We start from the raw sequence: 17,599 nt of genomic DNA on the forward strand, positions 1-17,599 counted from the left end.
CATTTTAAGTGACACAATATTTCATTAAATACTCTTTGTCTAAGTAAAATTACTTAAACAGCTCACTCTTTTTAGACATTTGATGAGTAGCTTCCCACTCTTTGGAATTTTAAATAACATGTCAACGAGTATCTTCTTATGGTTGGCAGAATCAGATTTTTCACTGAAATTTTTCTTAATGTTATTTTATCAGAGGAAAATAAATGTCATAAACAATTTGTGGAGCACAAACATAAAGGCTAGATGCAAAAGACACAGTGAGGCTTAAAAACACATTTCAATAGTGAATCAAGTAAGACATGAAACAAGTTACTTGGGAGTACACTTCTGCCAAGTATTATTGAGGCCCCCTACAGACCAGTCAACATACCTAGCGAATGCAATCTAATCTGTGTATATTTAAAGTATAAGCATAAATAACCTAACTTAACTGGAGATTAAAAAGGGGGAGTTAAGCAGAAGGACTGGTTCATATAGTAACCATGTGAAGAGCCTGTTGAAAACACTAAGGCTGCTTTGACTTTAAATATATACTCCCATTCAGGAGTCCCATTAGTGATGTTTGGCTCCAAGAAAACAGCTCATTCCTTGAGAGTTGCCTCAGACTGGTCCAGGAAGAGGAGACTAGTTCTGAGAACCATGAAACAAGCAAACTAGAGGGATTCAACATGCTGTGACTCTTAGGAAACTGATAAATAGTAACATTATATTAACATTATATATAATACTGCAACTAGAATAAAAGGGAAGGTCAAGGCCATGATATCAATTAAGACAAGGAAATATGCCACATTTTGTACATATTCCACTACTTTATATTATTTACCCTAACTGCAATAATCCCTTTCCATCCATGAGATGAACTTACTTCTGTATTCCTTTTTAATAACCTTCAGAATTTCAATTCCAACATTCTAAATTAACCCTATTAGGGATAATTAGAAAAAAAGAGCAAGGGATTGGAAACAAAAGGGGCAAGGCAAAGTATTAAGGCAAAGCAAGTTTTTTTGCAAATAAAGGCTTGAGAAGGACAAATCTTGAGCTAAAGAATGTATATATGAAGCTACATTCCTGTGACTATTATGAGTAAGGGATGTAAATGAATATAAAATGGGAGGGGGAGGGAAACCTGGCAGACTCAGGGGAGAATATAACAACTCTTGGATCTTAGGGTTGTGGGATCAAGCCCCACACTGGATGTAGAGATTACTTAGAAATAAAATCTCCCAAGAAAATTATTTAATGTCTATAAAGGGAATTAAGATTAAAACTAAGAGCTATGGCATAAAATTTTTAAAGGCATAATTAAGGCCTTGACCTGAGAAGAGATAGTATTTGAAAAACAAGGTTACTGGAGACTTATTATCATCCTAAAAAATCAATTTACTATTTCTGTAGAATCATGATTCCCAGAAATAATTAAAATCACAAAATCAAAAAAGTTTTAGACATTCAGATAAAGGATCAAATTTTTTTAAGCCTTAGTGTACATATTCTTTGCAAAGCCAAAATCAAAGTATAAGCAACCTGTTCAAACTATGGGGTTCCTGAAGTTTCTAACAAGCAAAAAATGGTAAAAGGAATCATACAACAACCACAATAACAACCCAAAAGTCACCATTATCTTATTGACATGCTGTCACCTTGAGTGAATGTTAAGTACACATGTACACATCTCTCTCTCTCTCTCTCTCTCTCACACACACACACACAAAAGTTCAACTATGACCTAAGATCCTTAGAGTTTAACCACAAATTCTCCAACCTTGGGGCACTGTAAATAACTAACAATGGTTACCATTATTTGCATTTGATAATAAAACAAAATAATTTCATCTTTTTTTATTATATTAACAAATACTTGCCTGGAGATCAATGTTTGCCAGCTCCTACCTTTACTGCTGTATCTGCTAGTCTATTCAAATAAGCTCCTAAATCCTTTTTCAGAGAATGCTCCCAAAATCTCAATGACAGAAAAATTTATTCCAACTTCATAACAACGTTCATACTTATATTTGTCCTGCTCACTTCTGAGATTTTATTAAGTGTTCAACTTGTTTTTTTAGAATAGAGAATAGTTTCCGTGCATGATTTTTAAGTGATATGTGGTTCTACTGAAAATTTCAATTCTATCTACTTCACATAATACACTCATAATACCAAGTGCTAAGTAACTACATTAAGGTAACCAGTAACACTAGTAAACTCCTATAGCTGTTGGCTCCCTAAAACAAACCTTCTGCTTCTCCTGTTTGAATACATTGAGTCCCCTGGGATCATTCTTCGTATTATAACTGCCAGGTGTTGGAACTGTGTTGTTGATGCTGCTCATTGAAGCGACAGCCGGAGCAGTCCCTGGTGGAGTTATACCCTGAGGTGGCATGGGAAACATATTCTCAGATTCACATCAAACTGATTTCTCCGCATGGTACTAGGAACAACTAACACAGAAATCATTAGGCTCTAAAATATTAACATTTTATTCAATAAAAGTGTATTATATAAAGGAGGTAACACTAATAACTATGTTAAAGCAGAAAGTACAAAAGTTTCTGTAGCTTTTTATATTATTTCCCAAAATTAGTTATGATCATTTTGCATTATGCTAATTAAATGTATAAATCTTATTAAATTCATGCTAGCCTCATGTTGTCCTAAAATGAACACCTTCTAATTTTGCAGCTCTTAAATTTTGTTGCTAATCAATGCTTGTCAATATCTGAAAAACAAGCACTTCATATTTTCTTACCTTTGTAAACACTCAACCTGAACAATTTTTAAGTTAAATGAATTCTTTCCTAGAGGTTCCAAAACTACAGTATTTTATAAACCTCTTTTGTACTCAACAACACCCACCCTCAAACAAACACACGCATAAGCATGCACACATACACACATGCCCCTCTCCCAAGACCAATAAACAAACTTAAAGATGTATATAACATTCTAGTATGTCATTATCTCCATAGTTCTCTATTTTCTCAAATTCCTTTAATACAGGTGAAGAAAATAGGATACCAAAAAGTTGAAACACACTCTGAAACAATACTGAGTGATATTTGGGTCACTCACTGTACACAACTGTGAGAACCCCATCTCAATAAATAATGCACTGTCCCTAAGTTCTTTGTCTCAACACAAAACAATGTATATTTAATCATAAAATGTTTTTGTATATGTAAGATCACTGAAATTTCTTGTTCTTGACAACCCATCAGTCTTCATTAAGATAAACTGATATTTTTTTCCTAGAAAATATGTCATTAGCATGTTAGATGGAGGGCATAAATGAAATGCGATACATTAAAGAAATGTAGAAAATTTCAAGTAGAACTGGCAGCCTCAAAATAAACTGAAATTTTTTTAACTGAACACAAAGAACAGGTGATAAAACATCATAAAATAACAAGCTCATTAAAACCACATTCAATCCTGAAAAAAAAAAAGAACACTACCACTAAATAGATATAATACAGTTGATAATAACTAGAAAGAGCGAATAATTCCAAGAACCCAACCCTACAGAATATAACGTAGTCAACACTTTAGTATCATCTGCCTCCACCTATCAACAACCCAGGGAACATGCTGAATGGCACTTGTTTTACTAATGCTGAACACAATTCAAGACTCCATGAGCCATTAATTTACTGAAATACAGGGTGACCACAAATTTTAGTATGCTTAAGAACAGTATTAGTTAATGCTTGCTGCCTGGAATAATTATTGATAGTACCTTCATTTGTAAAATAAAAGGGTTTCTGGAATCCTAGGTCACTCCATCTAAGATGCAAATCAAAGAATTATTTCCCCAAAAAATGCCCACTCTAACAATCGTTCAAAGTAAATTGTTTTGCCAAAAAAAAATCGTTTCTTTAAATTATAAAAATTTTAAAAACAAGAACTCAACCACTATACTTCTAAAGCTGGTACCTTTTTTTACCCTAGAAGACAACGACAAAATTTCAATCATTTGTTTATATATTCAGTATCAAGGTCCTGAAAAACCTAAAGAAATCAACAAAATAATAACATATCCTTTTCCACTGTTCTTAAGAACATATAAATGCCTAAAAACTAACAGCATACCTAAAAAGATCCAGATCCTCAAAAAGTATGATACATTTAGTTAATGTAATTAAATTAAACACCTATCTACTTCTTTTTGGGGCAAGATGGGTGAGGAGAACCTGGGGAGCAAGAGTGAGAGAACAGGATGGGGTGGTTAACTTAAATAAGATATACTGAATCAACACCATAAAGTTTAAGACCTCCTTATCTACACCAACTTCAAGAAGAAAGCATCAAGAACTCTGAAACCTGTCTTCTGCTTTGAATACTAACCAAATTCTTCTAAGTTGACTACTAAAGATCAGAGATTCTAGTGATCGACTCTTTTTTTTTTTTTTAAGATTTTATTTATTTATTCATGGGGGGGGTGGGGTGGCGCAGAGACACAGGCAGAGGGAGAAGCAGGCTCCATGCAGGGAAAATATTCCATGTTCATGGATTGAAAGAATTAATATTGTGAAAATGTCAATGCTACCTAGGGCAATTTACACATTTAATGCAATCCCTATCAAAATACCATGGACTTTCTTCAGAGAGCTGGAACAAATTATCTTAAGATTTGTGTGGAATGAGAAAAGACCCCGAATAGCCAGGGGAATATTAAAAAAGAAAACCATAGCTGGGGGCATCACAATGCCAGATTTCAGGTTGTACTACAAACAAAGCTGTGGTCATCAAGACAGTGTGGTACTGGCACAAAAGCAGACCCATAGATCAATGGAACAGACAGAACAGAGAATCCAGAAGTGGACCCTCAACTTTATGGTCAACAAACATTTGACAAAGGAGGAAAGACTATCCACTGGAAAAAAGTCTCTTCAATAAATGCTACTGGGAAAATTGGACATCCACATGCAGAAGAATGAAACTGAACCATTCTCTTACACCATACACAAAGATAAACTCAAAATGGATCAAAGATCTAAATGTGAGACACGATTCCATCAAAATCCTAGAGGAGAACACAGGCAACACCCTTTTTCAACTTGGCCACAGTAACTTCTTGCAAGATACATCCATGAAGGCAAGAGAAACAAAAGCAAAAATGACGGACACCGAGGCTCCTTCCACAGTTTGGCTATTGTGGACATTGCTGCTATAGGGGTGGGGGTGACTGGGTGACAGGCACTGAGGTGGGCACTTGACGGGATGAGCACTGGGTGTTATTCTATATGTTGGCAAACTGAACACCAATAAAAAATAAATTTATAAAAAGCAAAAATGAACTATTGGGACTTCATCAAAATAAGAAGCTTTTGCACAGCAAAAGAAACAGTCAACAAAACTAAAAGACAACCTACAGAATGGGAGAGGATATTTGCAAATGACATATCAGATAAAGGGCTAGTATCCAAGATCTGTAAAGAACTTATTAAACTCAACACCCAAGAAACAAACAATCCAATCATGAAATGGGCAAAAGGCATGAACAGAAATCTCACAGAGGAAGACATAGACATGGCCAACATGCACATGAGAAAATGCTCCGCATCACTTGCCATCAGGGAAATACAAAACCACAATGAGATACCACCTCACACCAGTGAGAATGGGGAAAATTAACAAGGCAGGAAACCACAAATGTTAGAGAGGATGTGAAGAAAGGGAAACCCCCTCTTGCTCTGTTGGTGGGAATGTGAACTGGTGCAGCCACTCTGGAAAACTGTGTGGAGGTTCCTCAAAGAGTTAAAAATAGATCTGCCCTATGACCTAGCAATTGCACTGCTGGGGATTTACCCCAAAGATACAGATGCAGCGAAACACCGGGACACCTGCACCCCGATGTTTACAGCAGCAATGTCCACAATAGCCAAACTGTGGAAGGAGCCTCGGTGTCCATCGAAAGATGAATGGATAAAGAACATGTGGTATATGTATACAATGGAATGTTACTCAACCATTAGAAACGACAAATACCCACCATTTGCTTCAACGTGGATGGAACTGGAGGGTATTATGCTGAGTGAAATAAATCAATCGGAGAAGGACAAACATTAGATGGTCTCATTCATTTGGGGAATATAAAAAATAGTGAAAGGGAATAAAGGGGAAAGGAGAAAAAATGAGTGGAAATATCAGAAAGGGAGACTGAACATGAGAGACTCCTAACTCTGGGAAACGAACAAGGGGTGGTGGAAGGGGAGGTGGGCGGAGGGTGGGGGTGACTGGGTGATGGGCACTGAGGGGGGCACTTGATGGGATGAGCACTGGGTGTTATATGTTGGCAAATTGAACTCCAATAAAAAAAATTTTTTTTTAATCTGTATGTCAGAATTCAGCTCCCTATAGAATTTTATCAGTTTGTCATAAACTAACAAACTAAGCCATTAAACCATTCCATAAAATTTTAATTTCCTAACAGGCGACCTTCACACTAAGCTGAAAATAAACATACAGAAAAAGGATGTTAAGTAATTTTGTAACTTTATCTATGGATCCTAGAAAGAAACCAATATGTCAAAGATACTAAGGTTTATAAACAGTTTTATCAACTTCATCTGTAGACCATACTGAACTGGAAATGGCAAAATACAATTACCAACAGGGTATTATTACCACATTAATAAAAAGTACTATAAATATGTACTATATGTATTTATATATTTTTATTTATGTATATTTACAAATACGTATGTATTTACATATATAAAAGGTTTTATCTTTGTTAAGGATAGTTATTATAGTAAATAAACAAAAACTTTATATTTTGTACCCTAATAAACACTTCAGATTTGGATACTTTGAGGCTTCCTATTTTCCACAAAAGATGAGAAGCAACATTAAACAGATGACAGAAAAAGTCACATATCAACTCTGACAGAACTGGGTGTGTGCCAGGCTGTACTCAATTTAAGTATATTTCTCAATGATGAAGATTTCTTGTAGCCATCTGCAGATTAATGGCACAAGAATGCATTTAAGCAGTAATAACCAGTGTTTCCCAAAGCATATTTTACAGAACACCAGATATTCCACGAGAATTTAATTATACTACATTAAGTATAGAAGAAATTCTGAGTTGAAATATATTTCCTTTATTCAGGGCCTTTAATATGCATATTTGCAATGCGTTTACAGGACACACAGTACACTTGTAGCATTTTTTCAAATTCATTTGACTACAGAACCCTTCCAACCCAATATACTTTGGGAAATACTGCCTTATAAAAACACAACTGTGTTTCAGCTCATCTTTTTAAAACATACATATTAAGCAACTAAGGGCACCCCTAGGCTGTAAATAGTATAGGTACAATTTTTTTTTTGAACATTTGAATTACATGAATTTGAAATACTGACATGTTAAAGTATTAAAAGTTTTATTATATGTGCACAACTTGAAATGTGAATTCCAAATACTTCAAAAATATCCATCAAAGAATCATAATGACAAGGCTAGTGAGTCATCTAAGTCACTATATTGCAACAGCACTTCAGATGGTTCAATGGGTACCTGTCCATTCTTCACAGGGTCAGTGCTGGATTTTATACACTTTAACTTATCCAACATCTTCAAGAACATAAACCCAACTATAAAATATAATCACTATCGTAAGAAATAAAAGGATACACATCATCCTATGTGCTGCTGACATGATTTTACCATTAAAATTTTATCATTTGAAGAAGTGTCTTCAAATGACAATCAGGTATCCATTCTAATTTTGGCAAAAAGAATGATCCCAGAGAAATTGTGACAAAACTAAAAATCACTGTTTTACCCCAGCGCTCAGGCTATGGTCCTCAAATACCATCTCCTACTGAAAAACTCCAGAGCTTCTTGAAGAACTGAATGATTCCAGGTCTGGCCTGGAAATATCTTACCATATTAGATACCAAGAAAATTCCCAAAGACTACCACAGTAAAAAGATTCAGGAACCAACCTGAGGAGCCTATTCGTCACTATGAACACCAATACTGGTAATAACTGAACGGGGTTTATACTCAAATATGTTTAAGTCCGTGAGTTTATAACAATGTGAATGAGGGTAGAAAGAAAGGGAGGAAGATTGGTTGACTACAGTCATATCCCAGGGATGTTTGTGACCAAGTCATTTTTTGAAAACTGTAACTAAAGAGAAAGGCATTTATCCTGCCTTTATAAATCCTACCACTGAATAAATAACCAGATGTTAGAGGAGTCCAATTTCTAAGCAAATATTAAAACTAATAAAATGAAGTAAAATGACAAGATAACATTATGCAATCCTAAAATAATTAATGAATCTAAATTATACCTTCTCACATTTGGCCTTATGGATGTTTTGGGCCAGATAATTCTTTATTGTGAATTGTCTTGTGCACTGCCAGGGCTGAGCAGCATTCCTGGTCTCTACCAACTAGATGCCTTCAGGATCCCTCCCTCAAAGCTGTCACAACCAAAAATGCCTCCAGACATTGACAAATGTACCCTTAGGAGCAAAAATACCCTAGTTGATAATGCACTCACTCACACATTGCATACCAAAGGTCACTAACTTCACAAAAAAAACAACCTGATATTATATATTGAGAGAATATATCACCACCCACAAAGCAGTCTTGCCTCTCCCTAAATCAAAACCTTACCAAACCTCTAGACCCAATTTTAGGATATACCAGAACAAGAAAAGTTTTATGACACCACAAGGATGTAATCAGCAAAATCCAGTCTATAGGGAAAAGTCTATAGGACAAAGTTAGTCTCTTTAATAATTAATTGGGAGGGGGAAAAACCAGAGAGAATCTATGGATGAAAAGATTCAGGAAACATATCATACAACAAGCAGTATGTGGACTTTATTCTGATCTCAGTTCAATCAAATTGAAAAAAAATTTTAAATGGCATTTGTGAGACAAATTCCAATCTGCCTGAATAGTTTGGTACTAACAATATTACAACAAGCTTTTAAAAGCTTGTTGGCGAGAATGTGGAGAAAAGGGAACCCTCTTACACTGCTGGTGGCAATGCAAGCTGGTGCAGCCACTCTGGAAAACAGTATGGAGGTTCCTCAAAATGTTAAAAATAGAACTACCCTATGATCCAGCAATTGCACTGCTACATATTTACCCCAAAGATACAAATGTAGTGATCCAAAGGGGCACCTGCACTCCAACGTTTATAACAGCAATGTCCACAAAACCAAACAGTTGCAAGAGTCCAGATATCTATTGATATAATGAATAAAGATGTGGTGTATATATATATATATTTTCATACACACACACAATGGAGTATTACTCAGCCATCCAAGTGAAATCTTTCCATTTGCAATGACATGGATGGAACTAGATAGAGGGTATTATGCTAAGCAAAATAAGTCAATCAGAAAAAAAAAACAATTTTTATATGATTTCACTCCTATGTGGAATTTAAGAAACAAAACAGAGGAATATAGAAGAAGGGAGAGGAAAATAAAGACAAAATCAGAGAGGGAGACAAACCAAGAGAGACTCTTAATCATAGGAGACAAACTAAGGGTCGCTGGAGAGGAGTGGAGGAGGGTGGGTAATGGGCATTAAGGAGGGTGCTTGATGTAATGAGCATGAGTGTTATACAACTGATGAATCACTGAACTCTACCTCTGAAACTGATAATACACTCTATGTTAGTTGAATATAAATTAAAAAATAAACTAAAATAAAGGCTTAATGATAGTATTGTCATTAAATTCTTTTTTCCTTTTTTCAAAGTTCTTCTCTTTGAGTGGTATATATCAAAACAGTTCCAGATAAAATTATATTACATCTGGGATTTGCCTTAAAACAGTATGTGGGAAGTTCTTCCAAATAAAATGTTTTAAAAATCATTAACACTTACTCCTTACCATTTAATTAGGTAGTAACTGCACCACAAGCCCATATAGTTCGATTAGCAGAAATATATTCTTTAGCTAGTTCATCTAGGCTCAGAATCAGACAGGCTCTGAGTACTTTGGAATTATACTGAACAGAATTTGGGTTACTAATAATACCTGCTCTGAAAAGTTCCAGGGCCAAACTATTTCTGCTCATGCTCCATGATATGGGACTACAGAAACTCCATTCAGTATTTATTCAAGGCCTTTAGCAGACCCAAAACCGCTTTCTTGGATTACTATGTATACTTGGCTACTCTCCTCTATGGGGTGCTTAAAATGCCTAAGCCAACTACCATAGCTATATCGTTTCCATCAACTTCTGGATCCATTTTTTACTCTTAATCAACAATATCAAATACTTGGGTTCCAGCCCTTTTCAGACTATAATCTCAAATTGCTGTATAGAGTAAAATATTAGTCCAGATGAAAGACAGTCAGCTCTAAATATGTTTATTCAAGAATTGTAAAAGATGACATAAAACTCTTAAGCAAGAAAACATCCAGATGTGTTTCTACTCAATTTTACTCCAGGAATATATCTGAAGAAAATGAAAACACTACACCACAGATATCTGCATCCCCATGTTCACTGCAGCACTGTTTACAATAACCAAGACATGGAAACAGACTAAGTGGCCACTGACCAATGAATGAATACAGAAGTTGTCATGTGTGACATATATATATATAAAGAAAATGGAAAATTATTCAGCCACAAAGAAAAAGGAGATCCTGCCATCTGTGACAATATGAATAGGCCTCAAGGGCACTATGCTAAGTGAAATAAGTTAGAGAAAGACAAATACTGTATGATCTCACTTATCTGCGAAATCTAAAAAAACAAACACAAACCTATGGAAAAAGAGATCAGATTGTGGTTACCAGAGGCAGGGGACAAGGATTTGGAGGAACTGGCTGAAGGTGGTGAAAAGATATATTACTTCCAATTATGAGACAAATTAGGTCCTGGGGATATAATGTACAGCATGACACAATACCTAACACAGGTGTATGGTATTATCTGAACGTTCAGACAGTAAACCCGAGAGTTCTCATCATAAGGAAAAAAACATATTTTTCATTTTTTTGTATCTAAATGGTATTAATGGATGCTAACTAAACTTATGCTAGTCATTTTACACTATATGTATTTTAAACCATTACAGTGTACATCTTGAACTTCTACAGTGCTGCATGTTAACTATATCTCAATAAAACTGGGGAAAAATATATATATAATTAGTTGACCAAGACAACATGTGCTTACATATTCTCGGTTCCAATAATAGCTAGGCAAGCTATTGGCTTTCTGGCAGTATAGGCAAAAGAAAAAGTAAACTCTAAATGAGAAGCACCAACATGCCCATGAACCCTCACTTTCCAATAAGGATATATGTATTCATATTTTATGTTTGGCAAATATCTCCATCCCTTTAAAAGGGCATTATTAAAAAACACAATAAATAATTTGGCTGACACTTATTTACCATTGAGGGACTCTATTTATCAGCTTATCCTAAAAGAGTAACAGTGTAATTGAACCCATGTATTTATCTAATCTGTTAATTTACTTTTCAATTGGGCAAATGGCTTCCAGTCAACATAACAGTCATGCCAGACTATAATCTAACTGTACACAACATCTCTATTTAATATATTATTAAATATATTTAATTTTTAAAATTATTTTATATATTAAGTCACTAAAAGAAAAAACCTATTTAACTTTTTCAGGTCCCTCCTATATAAACCATAGAAAAAGACTAAAATCTGCATTTCAAAAGAGAATAGAGAAAGTGACTACAACTCATTCTATACATTCACAACTTTCTAAACTACACATATATTCCTCAGTCCTCCACACTGTATTTGCATCATGCTAATCAAAAAGCAACATAAAAATTATTTACTAAGAAATAAAATCAGATGGATTTTTGACCAAAATCAGCAGTGAACAAAATACCTGGGAATAGCCTGAGAATAAACTGCTTGTCCATGTAAATTAAATCTTTTTATTCCCAGACTGCCGGTATACAGTTGTCAAAAACTGGTTTATGCCTATTATTTAATTATATTTATGCATATGTGTCTTATTCTAAAGAACTTGAAATTATTTTAAAGTGGCAAAAATTTGGGAAAGTTAAGATATTTTCTTCTCCGTCATGAAGATTGTATACCTAACAGTATTTTATTCTTGAATGGACTAAATGTTCTAAAACGAAAAAATGCATATACAATTTTTTTAAACTTAAATAAGCACTAAGCCTTATAATGTAGAAAAACATCATCACACAACCCAAAAAGGCCAAAATCAGAAGAAAAATCAATCTCAAAGTAAGTAAGAACTTAACAGCTTCCAATCTTCTCATTTTCCTACTTACCAATTTATCATTTTCATTGGGCATTTCAAATACACATCTCAATTTAGAATCCATTAATTCATCGGGTTTTGCCTCTTTCCACTAAAAACAAAGAAAATAAACATGAGACACAGAAAGTAGGATTGTGACAAACAGGTTTAATACCTCAAGAGACAACTAATAGGTTTCACCTTAAGGAATAAGAGTAGCTGTTTGGAGCAGGGGTGGAGTCTGTGACTGAGAGGAAATGAATGCAGTACTCTGTCCGGATCACCCTGCCACTGTTATCTGGCAATACCATAGAACTTTTTATATAATCCTAAAGAACCCTACTATCCCCATTTGCTAAATAAATCACACTAACATCTCTAGAGACTGGAGGACTTTCTTCCTAGTAATAGCATTTCAAACTCTAAGAAATACTATTTCAAAATTCTTTCATTCTTGAAATTAAATCAGGATTATCTATAACAGATTCATAAATTTTTTTAAATTAAAACATTAGCTTTCGCAAATAACTATATAAAACCCACAGTTTAAACAACATCCCCTAAAATAAACTCTGTTCCACTTCTATACTTACCACAGCTTCCATATCTGAAGTGTTTGGTGGAGCAAAAATTGTCTGTACCATAAACTTGTGTTTACTCTTCTCATTGGGATCATAGTCAAAAGGCTGTAGCATTACTAAGTAAGAAGAAAGATACATTATTTTGTGTCTTCTGCATTTGCTTGCTTATCTTTCCTATTCTTATCCACTAATATGCAAATTAAAAAAAAAAAAAACGAGGAAGGGTTCAAGAAACCTAATACTGGATCGTTTACACAAGGATCCAGAATTAATTTTTTAGTTTCCAGCTATTTTAACAATCCACAAATTAAAGCTATTAAAAAAATAAATATAAATTTATGATTGTCCCCTCTTAATTTAGGTTTGGGAAAATTTTCAAAATGTTGCGAACATTAACTATTATAATACCTGTAAAGTCAGATTAAAATCTAGTAAATTGTCTATTGAAACTACTTATAAATAATATAAGGCTTCATTTGGTATTTAGTGATATCTTTTAGAATTAGACAACAGTTGGGATACCTAAAGGAGAAATTAAAAGTTAACTTCAAAACTCATTACTATATCTTAGTGTTCTAATAAAACTAATTTTTCAAAAATAGATTTTAAATAAACACCTATTCAAGACATGTATCTATCTGTTTAAATCTGATTTTAAGAAAACAAAGTATACAAGGAAAGGTAAACTCTCATCATTTTCAGTAATTTTCTAGCATCCTAATAATTATATTCAAATTTTTCTAAGCACTCAAGGTTTTCAGTAACCTTTAAGAAAATCTTTAGAGGCTCCTTGTAATTAGAAGTGATGTGAAATTTTGTAATATAAATTTAATAATAGACTATAAGAACAAATCTACAGTTAAGCAATATATGTACATGGCATCATGTAAATTATTCTCCTGCTCACATGTAAATTACTTCTAAAATATATCTTCTATATATGTAGTCAAAACCTTCAAAAAGACAAACACAATTAAGCAAATAGAGAAATACCAATTACATAAGAAAATTATATTTCCGGGGCGCCTGGTGGCTCAGTGGTTGAGTGTCTACCTTTGGCTCAGGTCATGATTCAGGGGTCCTGGGATCAATTCCCACATAGGGGAATTCTGCCCCTACCTATGTTTCTGCCTCTCTTTCTGTGTCTGTCATGAATGAATAAATAAAATCTCTAAATAATTAAAAAAAAAAAAAGAAAAAAAGAAAATTGTATTTCCAAGGTGTATCTGAGATGTCCATTAACTCCCATCAAGGCTAAAAAATTTTTTAAAGGGACAAATACACAGCAGAAAAAAACGCACAGGATAAATGCCTCAGAATCCAGTAAAGCACAGTAAATGTCCATTAATGCCCTTCACTGAGCAATCACTGTAGACTCATCACTAGGATTTGAATAAAAAGAAAACTTAAAACATAGTTGTGACTTTATGACAGTTTTACTGTAAGCCACTGCAGACATGTAACAAAAATTAAACAATCTTAAAAAGATCTATAAATATCAAATTGAAAGAATCCATAAAACTAAGTGCTAAAGAGAGAAAGGAAAAAAAGAAATGAGTATGTAGTACAGAGAGTCACTGAAGGAAAAGTTGCTAAAGGAAGGAAGTACAGTATGAGTGGCTCCTTAAAAAGAAAAGGTAATACACTAGAAATTGAGCTAAATTCTAATTGGAGAAGAATCTGAGGGCACTCTATGTAAACAGTAACTAGAATATGGCTGGAGTTTTTAATACAGCCAGGTGCTCAACACAAGGGGTTTATGGAAGATGAAGTGTTCTGAAAAGTACAAGTTGACCCCTAAACAACAGAGGGACTTGGTGTGCCAATCTCCCACACAGTTGAAAATCTGCATATAACTTTGGCTCCCCCAAAACCTAAGTACTAACTTAAGCCTACTGCTGACCAGAAGCCTTACCAATAACATAAACTGTGGATTAATACGTATTTTCTATGCTGTATTATGTATTGTATTTTTATAATGAAGCTAAAGAAAATGTTATTAAGAAAATCATAAGGGGGCACCCAACCCAGGTGGCTCAGTCAGATGTGTGTCCAACTCTTGATTTTGGTTCAGGTGTGATCTCAGGGTACTACTATCAAGCCCCACGTTGGGCTCCAGGCTCAGTGGGAGTCTTCTTCTCTCCAGGCTCATACACATGGCTCTCTCTCAAATAAATAAAATCTTTTTAAAAAAGTCATAAAAGAGTGGCGCCTGGCTGGGTCAGCTGGATGAGCATCCAGCTCCAGCATGATCTTGGGGTCCTGAGATTAAGCCCTGACTTGGGCTCTGTGCTCAGTGGGGAGTCTGCTTGAAATTCTCCCTCTCCTCCTCCCCTGCTCAGGTGCTCTCTCTCAAATATATGAAAGAAAGAAAGAAAGAAAAGAAAGAAAAGAAAGGAAAGAAAGGAAAGAAAGGAAAGAAAGGAAAGAAAGGAAAGAAAGGAAAGAAAGGAAAGAAAGGAAAGAAAGGAAAGAAAGGAAAGAAAGGAAAGAAAGAAAGGAAAGAAAGGAAAGAAAGGAAAGAAAGGAAAGAAAGGAAAGAAAGGAAAGAAAGGAAAGAAAGGAAGAAAGAAAGAAAGAAAGAAAGAAAGAAAGAAAGAAAGAAAGAAAGAAAGAAAGAAAGAAAGAAAGAAAAAAGAAAAAAGGAGGAGAGCCTGGGTGGCTCCATCAGTTAAGCATCTGCCTTCAGCTCAGGTCATAATCCCAGGGTTCTGGGATCAAGCCCCATGTTGGGCTCCCTGCTCAGTAAGGAGTCTCCTTCTCCCTCTCTCTCTGCCCCTCCCCCCTGTACTCTCTCTCTCAAATAAATAAAATCTTTAAAAAGTAAAAAAATAAAAATAAATTTTAAAAATCATCAGATTTTTAAAATTACATACATTTACAATACCGTACTGTCTTTATCAAAAAAAAAAAAACCCTGCATGTAAGTAGATCTGCGCAATTCAAATTTTTCTTAAGATATACAATAAAACTTCAGCAATCTAGAAACCTCAAAGAAAAAGTAATTCTGAATAGTTTTACAGATTCCTAAGGATAAAACTAGATGTACCAAAAAACTACTTTTAAACACATGGATAGAAATAATTCTATCTTCTTCCAACTTAGCTAAAAGACTTAAAGATTTAGAGACCAACTTCCAGAATGAATGCATGTACTCACTGCTTTATCTTCTTTCCCATCCATCTTTCCCATGAACTTGGACAAACACAAACTCTATGGTAAGTGCTTCACTGCCTTTGTAGTAAAGTTCTGCTTCTAAGTACCCTTCATGAGCTTGCTGTAAGGCCCTCCTCCCTCTTTGTAAAATCTGGTGTTTTTAATCTGCTGTGGATTTAAAAACCAGGAAACTGATACAGAATTAGTATCTTAGGAATATTACCAGGATCACTCAGGTATGTTTGTATGTTTTGTTTTGTTTTTAAACATATACATGGCTAGGCCATGCCCCTAGAGATTCTGAGCTAGGAGGGGTCCCATGTGTGCTCCTGCTCCACCTGTTATCACCACACACTTTCCTATCAGATGGATTTCACAACATACAGTGAATGGGAGGCAAGAACTACTGCTAGAAAGTAAGAGTAAATGGTCTCTGCATTAAGCCTAAAAGGTTCTCCTCCCATAATTAAGATATATTCTCATACTTGCTTCCTATTTCTCACCTATGTCAGATATTATTGTTAAAGAGCATTGCCTTGGGAAGTCTGACAGAAGAAAGGAAGTTTATAGAGGGTATTAACTACGGCACCAGCACAGACCCCACAGCAAGAGTAAGCAATCCATATGTGGAGAGAACCAAGTATACTCTCTGGATTACAAGTAAACACAAAAGGGAGACATAAAACTAAACTTTGACATTTACAATGACAGGCAGAAACACTCATCTAATTTGATATAATCAGCAAAAAAGAGGCACTGTACATTTTTAAGACAGGATAATACTTGTATAGCTGCATGAAATATGTAACAATAGCCAGAGATCTGAAAAGAATCCTCAATCACAAAAATGGTGTAATATCTCAAAGATAAAATAATAAGGGCAAGAATGTGGTAGGGAGTGGCAGAAATAAAGGATATAAACATTTTAAAGTGACAATTATTATTTATAAATTGACCACAGACATCCCCAACCCCAATCCCAAGATAGAGGTGAGAAATGTTCTACAACAGTTAGCATACAGTAAGATAACAGAAGGATGTCACTAAAGGCAAGCCAGAATAACAAGAACTATTTCTCTCCCTCCAGGTAAAACCCTGCTAATTATAAGCAAATTCAGCATAAACATAAAAATATCAGAATTCAGTACTGTTCCCATCCAGAACCTGATGTGCTACCTGAAACAGTCACAGTCGACCCCGGGTCAATGATCCCACTGTTAGGCCTCACACAGTACCGACGAGGTGCTGTAGTCTTCACCTTGAAACACACTTTCCTATCAGATGGATTTCGCAACTTAAGATTTGTAGTGACTACATCTGTGAAGGGGCCTGTAAGATTTAAAACAGAAAAAAATGTTAATTGGGTTCACACATACAAATAATTCAAAACTAAACGTACATAAGCTCAATTTTATTAAAGTATACGTAGTAAGTCTGTGACCTAACTGTATCAAAAGACTAACAGTACTTTTTTCCAGGCAGTAGACTTACAAATGACTTCTATTTTCTTCTTCATTCCTTGCTATATTTTACAAAATTTCTATATGAACAAGTATTATTTCTACCAAACAAAAATTATTTCAAAAGTTTAATTTATGAA

At 34.7% G+C, this 17,599-nt stretch overlaps 1 protein-coding gene and 1 long non-coding RNA gene across 6 annotated transcripts in view; one reads left to right on the forward strand and one right to left on the reverse strand.

The window, feature by feature from the left end:
• LOC140634943 (uncharacterized) overlaps positions 1–17,599 on the forward strand; it is a 46,317-nt gene that overhangs the window by 19,290 nt on the left and 9,428 nt on the right. The window lies entirely within an intron of this gene.
• VAPA (VAMP associated protein A) overlaps positions 1–17,599 on the reverse strand; it is a 45,185-nt gene that overhangs the window by 6,623 nt on the left and 20,963 nt on the right. For 3 of the 5 annotated variants that reach the window (XM_072828703.1, XM_072828702.1, XM_072828701.1), the window contains 4 exons: positions 17,176–17,328; positions 12,856–12,959; positions 12,294–12,374; positions 2,237–2,371 (listed from right to left, as the gene is read on the reverse strand). In XM_072828703.1, coding sequence (XP_072684804.1) covers positions 2,237–2,371; positions 12,294–12,374; positions 12,856–12,959; positions 17,176–17,328 — 473 coding nt within the window. The remainder of the gene's footprint in view (positions 1–2,236; positions 2,372–12,293; positions 12,375–12,855; positions 12,960–17,175; positions 17,329–17,599) is intronic. The other 2 variants (XM_072828705.1, XM_072828704.1) reach the window with 1 other exon arrangement.

The sequence above is a fragment of the Canis lupus genome, chromosome 6 (assembly GCF_048164855.1).
Source record: "Canis lupus baileyi chromosome 6, mCanLup2.hap1, whole genome shotgun sequence".
NCBI classification, from domain to species: domain Eukaryota; kingdom Metazoa; phylum Chordata; class Mammalia; order Carnivora; family Canidae; genus Canis; species Canis lupus.